Raw genomic sequence first — 10719 nt, 5'->3', positions numbered from 1 at the left:
GCCCCTTCTTTCCTCCCCCACAGAGGATTTGGATGGGGGGCCCCTTCTTTCCTCCCCCACAGAGGATTTGGATGGGGGGCCCCTTCTTTCCTCCCCCGCAGCAACTGACCTCCCATGTAGCCAAATCTTCCGCTAGGTCCTACTTCTAACCTTCCCCTGCCGGGTAGGGGTCGTCCTTGCCCACCCCTCTGTGCCGTTTCTCCAGGGATTAGTCTGGGATTCTTTGGGGCCGAGAGAGCAGGTAGAGCCCCAATCCCTGCCCGTCTATCATCCCTGAGTCCCTGTTAAGCACGTGCCTTGTCTGCTGTTCCCAGCCCTGGGCCAGGCTCCTCCAGGGAGACTGGCACTGTTCTACCAGGCAACCCCAGGTCCCAGGCCCCTTGATGGTCTGAGGGATAATGGGGAGATGGCTTGGGTTGAGGGTGAGGTTATCTGGGAAGGTTGCAGTGGAGCAGTGGCATCTGAGTTGGGCCTGGAAGATGGAGCAAAGTTAAACGGGGAGAAATGATAGCCTGGCACTACATGCAGAGGGAAGCTCATGAATAAATGCCTGCATATGGGAACAGATGAATGTGTGGGTAGGGATAGTAAGGAGAAAAGGAATCTGGGACTGTATGTTAGTCTTATGTCATCACATCTAGGCAATGGATTTTATGCTTGGGCAATAGAGAGCCACAGATGGCATTAGAGCAGAGGAGTGATGCAATCAAGACAGTTTCTAGGTTTCAGATCATCATATTGTGGGGAGGGCTGGGGAATGAGTGGGCTTCCCATGTCCCATCTACCTCTCCTATTCCCTGGGAGTGGGATAGGGTGCCAGGGTCTCTGGCCCCACTGGGTGGCCTTTTTCTCCACTCTGCAGGTTGGAATAGACTTTACAGCCTCCAACGGGAATCCCCTCGACCCTTCTTCTTTGCACTATATCAACCCTATGGGCACCAACGAATATCTGTCGGCCATCTGGGCTGTTGGGCAGATCATTCAGGACTACGACAGGTAAGGTTGGAGAGGGGCTCTGAAGGTCAGCCAGGGTTCCATCCAACCTGGGAAGCTCAGTGTGTCAAAGCTAGAAGGGACCCAGAAATCATCAAATCTAGGAATGGACAGCAAATGGCATAGGTGCAGTTATTACCCATTCCCTTACCCTTGACAGACATTGCTAATCAATTGCTGAACTCCAACCTGCCAAGCCCAGATTCAAACTGGGATCGTTTTCCACACAGTACACCAAGTAGCTAATAAGAAAATGAATCAGGATGGAAGATGAAACTTGTTCATTATTGCTGCATCCTCTCCTTTTAGAGCTAGGGAATGGGAGGCCTGGGGTGGGAGTGGAGAATTTGTTCCAGGTCCCACAGATCATGGGACTGGAGGTCAGCCATTCTGGTTCCTGAGCCTGATACTAGTTTCCTAATGGTCTCACTTCTGTTGGGAACGTCTGAGGAGCAGCCAGCATGCATGGACCCTCCTCCCATGACCTTGCTTCCTGGGGACCTTTGGGTCAGGGTGGGTACCATGGAAAGCCAGTGAAGGGAAGCTGTGTGAAAGTATGGCAGGTGTAGCTACCGACAGGATATGACATCACTGTCACAGATGGTGCTGGTTGGGAGCTCCAGATCAGAGGATGGAATGACCAGGAGGCTGACACATTGGGAACAGGGGAGGAAGGAGCAGGTGCCAGAAATTTGGCAGGAATGAGAGCAGGCTCAGGAGCCCTATGTGAACTTGGCCTCCTAGAGAGGGGCAGCCGGGGACCAGCATTTGACTCCCAGGGGGCCCAGGGCCTGAAGGGTGGCTGTGATCCCAGGCCACATTAAGAGAGGTACAACATGCAGAACAAGGGAGGTGGAAGTCGTCATCAGCATGGTTGGGTGGAGTCCCAGGTGTCCAGCTGCCCATTCAGCCCATCACTGAGCTGTCTAATGGGCATTAAGACTTAGCGTGGCCCCAGTGAGCTCTGGTTGCCTGGGTGAGCCACTGTCACTTCCTGCCAAGATCATTTAATTAGCTTCCTCATCAGTCTCCCGGCTTCTGCCTTGGCCGCCAGCTGTGTGTCCTTTCCACTGCAGCCAGAGGGATCCTTAGTAGATGTATGTTGAGCGCGTATGCAAATGAAATGTGGTCCCTGTGCTCGGGGAGTTCTTACTTAAAGAGGAAGATGAGGAAGAAATTGTTGGAGTTCTGAGAGACCAGTTTACATGTGAAGTAGGAGCTATGGGAGCACAAAAAGAGAGGCATTGTAGGGTATCGGGGAAATCGACAGAGAGAAGGGGCCATTTTGATTGTGCCTTAGAGGATGAGTAGGAGTTTGCTAGGGGAAACAGATTAGGGAGAGATGTTACAGATGGGGGCACAACAGCATTGAAGTAGGAATGTGAAAGTACCCTGTGTGTTTAGGGAATAGCAAGTGGATAGTGGCCAGGGCTAGGGGAGTGGGGTGTGAAGGGGCACAGGTGGAAGGAGATGAGACTAGGCTCTGGGGCTGGATGACACAGGACCTTGAATGCCACAGGAGGGTTCTCATATTAGTAGAGTTTTCCCTAGCTATGAGCAGGAGGCTGAGAGACAGCCGGTACATTCATTCTACTTCCATCTTGACCTTGGTTTAGTGGCTGGCTGGGGTCTTAGTTTGAGAAGGATCTAGAAGCTACGCCCAGGCCCATTGGTTAGAAGTACCATTGTTGTGTCTGCCACAGGTATAGATATGGTCAGGCCACAGGTTCACCAGGTCCCCGGAGGTAGGTTGGGCTCATTAGGTAGATGATCCTAACAGCTTTTTCTAGAGGTGGTGAGCTCCTCCTTTCTGTCCTTGAAAGTGTACGAGGCCGAGTGGGCCCAGCCCTGGGCAGAGGGTCAGGCGGTGTCCTCAGGTGTCTCACAGTGTGTTTCTCTTCTCTCTCTGATTAGCGATAAGATGTTTCCAGCTCTGGGATTCGGGGCCCAGTTACCCCCAGACTGGAAGGTAAGTGAAACCGGAGTTAGTTTCGTTTTGGTTGAGATGGGGTTTGTGTGTATGGTCTCTCTGGGATCTGCTCTGGAAAGGTCTTGGGCTGGGGCCCCGTTTCCCTGCCTTTCCTGTGTTCACCCCAGGCCACGCTCATTTCTCAAGTCTGATTCTTGGGCAGACACTGAGGCTGTAACGGGGCAGTACAGTTATGTGCTCTGCTCATGAGACCCGTATGGAGTGGGGAGGACAGACAGGATGGCCAGATGTCACAAATCAAAATACAGGACACCCAGTTAAGTTTGAATTTCAGATAAACAATGTGTATTTTTATGTATTGATATTTATTTATTTATTTAGAGACAGAGTCTTGCTCTGTTGCCCAGGCTGGAGTGCAGTGGCACATTCTCTGCTCACAGCAACCTCCGCCTCCCAGGTTCAAACAATTCTCCTGCCTTAGCCTCCCGAGTAGCTGGGATTACAGGTGCCCACCACCACCCCCAGCTAACTTTTGTATTTTTAGTAGAGATGGGGTTTTACCATGTTGATCAGGCTGGTATCAAACTCCTGACCTCAGGTGATCCGCCGGCCTCAGCCTCCCAAAGTGCTGGGATTACAGGCCTGAGCCACTGCGCCAGTGCAGATAAACAATTTTTAAAGTATAAGTATGTCCTGAATATTGCATGGGACATACTTATACTTAAATCATCCATTGTTTATCTGAAATTCAAGGTTTTGTCTGAATCTAGGGGTACAAGTATTGTTGTATTACCAGGATGTATTGTGTGAAATATGGACTTTTAGTGTATTCATCACCCAAATAATGTACGTTGTACCCAGTAGGTGGCATTTCATCTGTCATCCCTCCACCCCCCAACTGTATGGAGTCCTCAGTGTCTGTTATTCCCCGCTATGTGTCTGTTCTGTGTGCACCCATTGTTTAGCTCCGTCTTATGAGGGAGAACATGCAGTTTTTTGGTTTTCTGTTTCTCAGTCATACTGGGCATCCTGTATTCTATTTGGCAACGCTAAAGACAGGGCAGTGGCATCAGTGCTGAGGCGGGGGCACTGAAGGCCTGCAGGGAGCCGAGGAGGGAACCCAACCCAGCTGGGGGCCATCAGGCTTCCTGGAGGGGGCAAGCTTTAAGCCAAGAGGGGAAAGGGACTAGGAGTGGCAGTGGGGCAGGGGGAGCCTACGGGGCAGAGAACAGCCTGTGCGAAGGCTGCAGGACGAGCTGGAGGAGCTGGCAGAGGTGGGTGATGGACCCTGCATTGGAGGTGAGCAGGGTGGAGACAGACGTGGGCATTAAAGGACCACGGGGACCCCTGCAGGGACCACATAGGGGCTCATCAGCAGATTGGCATTTCTGAAGGCCTCCCCGGGCTACTGAGTGGGGCGTGGCTAGGACAAAAGTGGGCAGAGTGGAGGGCGGAGAGAAGGAGCAAGGGCAAGGAGACTCAGGGCAGAGGCCAAGACTATCTGCGTGACCAAGTGAGTGTGAGCCGAAGAGGTCACCAAGATTTCCAACTGAGCACTGAGGCGGGGGTGGTACTGCTTACTGAGATGAGGAACGGGATAGGTGCTAGGCTCGGCAGGGGAGATGGTAAGGTGGGAGTCCCAGAAGAAAAGTGGATGATGGCTGAGCACAGTGGCTCACGCCTATAATCCCAGCACTTTGGGACGCTGAGGCAGACGGATCACTTGAGGTCAGAGAGTATGAGATCTTCCTGGCCAACATGGTGAAACCCTGTCTCTACTAAAAATACAGAAATCAGCCCAGCGTGGTGACATGTGCCTGTAATCCCAGATACTTGGGAGGCTGAGGCAGGAGAATCACTTGAACTTGGGAGGCAGTGGTTGCAGTGAGCCGAGATTGCACCACTGCACTCCAGCCTGGGCAACAGAGTAAGAACCTGTCACAGAAAAAAAGAAAAAAAAAAGATAGGTTGATGATGGGTCAATGGGTTCAGGCTCTGGGGAGACAGAGAGAGACCTGGCCACCTGGGCCAGGACCGATGGTGCCACCTCTGGGAGGATGAGATTGCTAGGGAGACAGGTGGAGTGAGAAACAGCCACATGAGGTGGGGCGCAATGGCTCATGCCTGTAATTTCATGCTTTGGGAGGCCAAGGCAGGAGGATTGCTTGAGCCAGGAGTTCAAGACCAGTCTGGGCAACGCTGTGAGACCCTATCTCTACAAAATTTAAAAGTTGGCTGGGTGCAGTAGCTCACGCCTATAATCTTAGCACTTTGGGAGGCCGAGGAGGGCAGATCACAAGGTGAGGAGTTCAAGACCAGCCTGCCAATATGGTGAAACCCCGTCTTTACTGAAAATACAAAAATTAGCTGGGTGTGGTGGTGGGCGTTTATAATACCAGCTACCCGGGAGGCTGAGGCAGGAAGGTGCCTGGAGCCCAGTGAGCTATGAGTGCACTGCACTCCAGCCTGGGTGACAGAGTGAGATCCTATCTCTAAAAAACAAACTTAATTAATTAATTTATGTATTTAATAAAATAAAAAAAGAAACAGCTGCATAAGAGATCCAGTGGAAGCAGAGGAAGCAGAGATTGAGCCAGGCAGGCAGAGCGGGGAGGAAGCAAAGGAGGGGCAGCATGAAGCCCACAGAAAGCAAACCCATAAGTAGCAGCATTTATTGGTCCCTTAGAATGTTCTAGATACCACTCTGCCTGCTTTACCAGTTTCAACTAATTCTCACCAAAGCCAGTGAGGTAGGCCCTATTATGAACCCATTTTGATCACTGAGGAAGCCAAGCAGTCAGGGCTCGGGGAGGAGGGAGTAGGGTTGGAGGCTGCCCCGGGCCTGGTGAGGTGAGGCTGAGAAGAGACTGCCCGTTTCACTGACCACAGCTGGGGCCATTATGGCAGAGACAAGACGGGGAGGGGAGAAGGGCATGGAGACATCAGTGTGGCAGTCAGACAGCACGGAAGTCACCCGGCTGTGAGGGAGGGGAAGGGGCAGGTCAAGCAGGTCTAAAGGCTGAGGAGGAGCCAGGAGAGGCATGGAGGTGAATTGAGGGGGGGTCCCTGAGGTGTGGCTGTGGGTAGTCCTGGGGCAGGAGGCGGGGACTCCTCACAGAACCCCGGGCACCAGGGGAAGGGTGGTTTGGTGGCTCAGAGATGGAGATGTCAATGAGCGCAGAAGTTGCTCAATGCTGGGGAGTCGCTGCGGACAGGGGCAGGGAATGCTGTCCCATTTTACAGGGCAATAAACTGAGGCTTGGAGCCTCAAAGTGACTTGCCCAAGGCCATGTTCACCAACTGGACAGATGGACTCTAAAGTTTCTTCTCAGAGTCTGTTGCTTCCCCATGAGAAGCCTGTGGGGTGTGAGCTCAGAGAGCTCCTAAGTCTGCACATGGCTCTTGCTCGGCCAGTGCCCCTGCTTGTCTGCCCTGCTGTGCCGCATTGCTGTTTCTAGAATGAATTTTTGCCTCCCGCCCTCTCTGGTCCTCTCTGGGGAGGATGATTTTCACCTAGAATTTCGGGGAGCGGCCCGAGGGCCAGGGCAGGAGTGGTGGGCGTCCTGGCTCCCTGTGGTGTGAGGCTACGCCTCAGATGGGACCAAAGCTGGGCCACATGATGCCACTGGGGGGGCAGGGCGAGCTGGTGCGGCTGGGCCCAGCACGAGCCCGTTGCTAGGACACCAGCCAGCTTTCAAAGAACTGAATGAGATGTTTTCTTGAGCAAAAGCCTCCTTGTAAATGTCACAGGGCGATGCTGGGGAGGCCGGGGCTTGGCCAGGCTGGAGTGCCCAGCGGTGCCAAGAAAGATGCTGCATCCAGGCTAGGAAAGGACAGATGCTGTGTCCCGCCTCCCCCTGCCACAGGAGCCGCCAGGCCTGGCCCCTCCTGGCCCCGCACCCTCTCTCGCATTCTGACTTGACTCACTCCTGCTGCCTGAAGCTCCTTCATTCACTCCCACCTCAGGGCCTTTGCACATAGCCTTCACTCAGCCTGCACTCCCTCTCCTGGGCTTCTATCACCGATTTTCACCTAGAATTTCGGCGAGTGGCCTGCCCTCTGGGAGCCATGCTCACACTCACATGAGGGCCCTTCTTCCTGCCCAGATCCCTGCCCTCATGGAACTCTGTGACTTGTTTGCGATTGCCTGGGGAAGGCACTGGGTTTCCCTCTGCCTGCATCCCAGCACCTGGCCTGCAGTGTGCACTGCCATTGTTTGTTGACAGTGAATTTGGAACCCAGCCCAGATTTGGGGCCCCAGGCCTAAGCAAACAGAGGGGTTGGTTCTCTGAGGGTGGGAAGCTAGAAGGAGCCAGAAGGAGCATGCCACCAGGCTGCCTGCCTTCGAGACCTCAGTTTCTCCCTGAGGGTGGCCCAGATGAGCCCAGAGAGGAATCCTGCCCCAGAGAGTAGCTGAGGGGCTCAGGACACATTTCCCTTTGGAGATGGCATGAAGTCTTGGCCCTTCACCGTGAGCAGAGTTACTCAGATGAGGAACAGGATCTGGGCAGAAGGCATAGTCTGTGCAAAGGTCTGGGGGGAGGGGGAGCATACTCTGTGGGTGGGGAAACTGAGGCTCGGAGAGGACAGTCACTCTGAGATCCCTTGGGCTTTCTCCATGCCCCACCCCCTGCCCCCACCACCTGCCTCAGCCAGGGCCGCAGGGAACTGAGCCTGAAGTAACTCCCTGACCTCAGGGCCGAGGCAGGCCAGGTTGGGTGAATAGGGCCATTGGCTGTCGGAAGGCAACAGGGAGTCCGAGGATAAAGGCCTGTGGCAGGCAGCCAGTCGCCAGGGGCCCCTCATCAGCTTCTGTGTCCTCCAGGAACTTGTCCTGTTTATGACTTTTCTCAGGCAAACCAGGGCAGCCAGTACGGGAGGGGCTGAGCTGCCACTGCTGGTAGCATGGACACTTGTCCCCAGGCCCCACTGTGTGACCTGGGCACTCCCTGGCCCTCTGGGAACCTCACTCTTTCCAGCTATGAAATGGAGCTGCTGGAGGAGGCAACCTCTGGGGCCTCTGGGGTGGATGGACAACCTTCCACGGCCCCCATGACCGCAGGCTGGGCCCTCCCCAAAAAAGATGGGGGGAAGAGTGGGGATGAAGAGTGGGGGGCCCGAGAAGGCAGAATATTCCTCCACCTCTATCAGCAGGGGGCTTTCCCACTGTGGTCTCTAACATCTCCTAAAATCTGATTTTTCGGGAAGTCATTGGCCCAAGGGAGGCCTGTTTCCCTGGCAACCATTTTCTCTCTCAGCCCCTCCATACAAGCCCCCCTGGTAATCTCTGTAGAGGCTCAGGAAATCTCCAAGGCAACAGGGACCTCCAGCCCCCAAACCTGGAGCCCAGACTGGGGACAGGGTGAAGGGGGCCCTGGACAGGGACAGGACCCAAGAGGGACACCAGAGGACTGGCTCTGTGCCGGGCACCTAAAGCGGACAGCAAAGAACAGAAAACCCCATTCCCTGAAACAGGGAGGAATCCTCCCACCGCCTCCTCACCCCCAGGCTGCCAGGGCTGCCAGACTGAACCCCACTGCTGCGTCCCTGCCCTCTCCCCCAGGAGTAGGACCAACTCCCACCCCAGGGGAGGGGAGGGCACTGGGTCTCAGGCCTGTTCGACTGTGTGGCTCTGGTGCCTGGCTTCCCTTTTCTGGGCCTCGTTTGTTTATTTGTAAAATGGGGACACTGGATGCAGGAGAGCCTCCCAGCACCCCTGTCATTGTGTCTTAGAGCTGAAAGGTCTGTCTGGGATTGTCTGTGCCCAGACAAAAGCCCTCCTCTGCAGCTGAGGACTGGGGAGGGGGTCGCTTCGCCCTGGGCACCCCTCCACCCTCCTCACTGAAAATTCCTGGGGGAGGAATGCCTATGGAGGTTAATGTGAGCTCTGGGGGCAGCCTGACCTCAGTTCGAGTCCCAGCTCTGCCCGCCAGGAAATGTGGGAAAATTCTAGTCCACTCTGTGTCTCAGGTTTGTCATCCATAAGATGAGGTGGTAACAGCTGCCTTTCCATTGGGGCGTTGTGAGGAAGGAGTAAGGGGATCCCTGCACAGCACTGAATGTGGATGTAGTACGTGGTAGGAAGCGGGCTGAGGGGAATTTGGGGCGGTGGGGCTGCAGGGGAGGGAAGAAAGGAGGGGCTGTCCCCCATCTGAGCTCTGCAGCATCTTCCAAGGCCCAGGTTCTGCAGGCACTGCAGTCTCACCCACAGCCCTGAACGGGGCCAGTTATGAGTCCCCCTGTACCCTGAAGCCATGCAAGCAGCAGCAGCCAGATGTGATGGGTGCAGCAGTGTCCCGGAGTGTCCGGGTCAGCCTCCGATGATCCTCCGGGGCTGGGTGCTGGGCCTGGAGGCAGAGAAGCAGGATCAGTCCCTAGGGAGCCTGAGACAGCCCCATCTGACCCCCTTGCAGCCCCTCATACTCCCTGATCGCCAGGTCAGCTCTGAGCGGCTTACCCCTGTTTGGCTATCTGGCACAAGGCAGGCTCCCCTCCAAGCCCCTTTGCTTACTATTAAGGTAGGAAATGCCTCTGAAGCCCAGAGAAGCGGTGCTCTAATGGTAGAGCCCACATCCAGCAGTAGCAGTGATGAGGGAGCATCCTGGAACCCTGACCCACGGGGGAATCCTTGTCCCACCCAGGACTCTTAGAGGACTGATGGGGCATAGGCAGCCCCAGTCCCCAGAAGAGCCTGGGGTGACACGCCAGGGTCTCAGTTTCCTCCACTATGAGGAGAAGGTGGTTGGGCCTCTCTGTGGGTCACACCCAGCAGTGGAGGTGAAAAGCAGATGTGGGGGGTATCAGTGGTCTAGAGGAGGGTAGGGGTGGGGGTTATGAGCCAGGTGCTCTCCAAGGGAGCCTTGGCCTGGCAGTGGGTGGTGGCCTGGGTCTGGGTTTGGGGGCGGGAGGCTGCAGCTCTGTTTTCTCTGCGTTTCAGGTCTCCCATGAGTTTGCCATCAACTTCAACCCCACCAACCCCTTCTGCTCAGGTGAGTGTCAGACCCGCCTGTTGCCGCCCTGCGTTTGCGACAGGCCTGGCCAGCTCCCTGGGTAGAGGGTGGGCAGAGGACAGGTTTTCATTTCTTTCTCCTTTCCCCTCCCCCTCGCTGTTGCTCAGAGTGACAGAGCGGGAAGAGCTACAGTTTGGAGTCAGATAGTGCTGGATTCGAGGCCAGCTGCTGCCCTTCCTAGCTGTAGCACCTTGGAAAAGTCACTGTACCTCTTGGGCCTTTGCCTCCTACCTGCTCCAGGATAGCTATGACGGCTGCTGTTCTCACTTTACTGGGTGGTTTGGTGAGAATTACAGGAAGCCACTGACAGGAAACCCTGTGTAAACCAGGAAGAGGTGAGGGTGGCACCAGACACACCTTTCACCTCCTTCCCACCCACCCCCTTGCTGGGAAGGCCAGCCCTGCTCTCGGAGTACTTGGCAGGGAATCAAGGGGAGGCAGGGGCTGAGAAGTGAGTGTAGTGTCTGTGTTCATCCCCACCCCTGGGCCTAAGAGGATTTCTGAGCCTCCTAGGGACAGTTAAGAAACTATTAGAGGCCGGATGCTATGGCTCATGCCTGTAATCCCAGCACTTTGAGAAGCTGAGGCAGGATGAGCGCATGAGCTCAAGTTCAAGACCAGCCTGGGCAATAGAGGGAGACCCCATTTCTACAAATTAAAAAAATTACCCAGGCATAGTGGCATATGCCTGTGGTCCCAGCTACTCAGGAGGCTGAGGCGGGAGGAAAGAAAGAGACGGGGAGGGGAGGGGAGGGTCATACCTGTAATCTCAGCACTTTGGAAGGC

At 55.1% G+C, this 10719-nt stretch overlaps 1 protein-coding gene across 1 annotated transcript in view; it reads left to right on the top strand.

Moving 5' to 3' along the window:
• CPNE2 (copine II) overlaps positions 1-10719 on the top strand; it is a 42407-nt gene that overhangs the window by 19285 nt on the left and 12403 nt on the right. Inside the window, exons 11-13 of the mRNA XM_011938851.1 lie at positions 813-996; positions 2908-2962; positions 9861-9912. Of these exons, the coding sequence (XP_011794241.1) occupies positions 813-996; positions 2908-2962; positions 9861-9912 (291 nt within the window). The remainder of the gene's footprint in view (positions 1-812; positions 997-2907; positions 2963-9860; positions 9913-10719) is intronic.

The sequence above is a fragment of the Colobus angolensis genome, unplaced genomic scaffold (assembly GCF_000951035.1).
Source record: "Colobus angolensis palliatus isolate OR3802 unplaced genomic scaffold, Cang.pa_1.0 Scaffold178, whole genome shotgun sequence".
NCBI classification, from domain to species: domain Eukaryota; kingdom Metazoa; phylum Chordata; class Mammalia; order Primates; family Cercopithecidae; genus Colobus; species Colobus angolensis.
The sequence above is the reverse complement of the archived record's forward strand: the minus strand, read 5'-3'. Positions and strand labels throughout refer to the sequence as shown.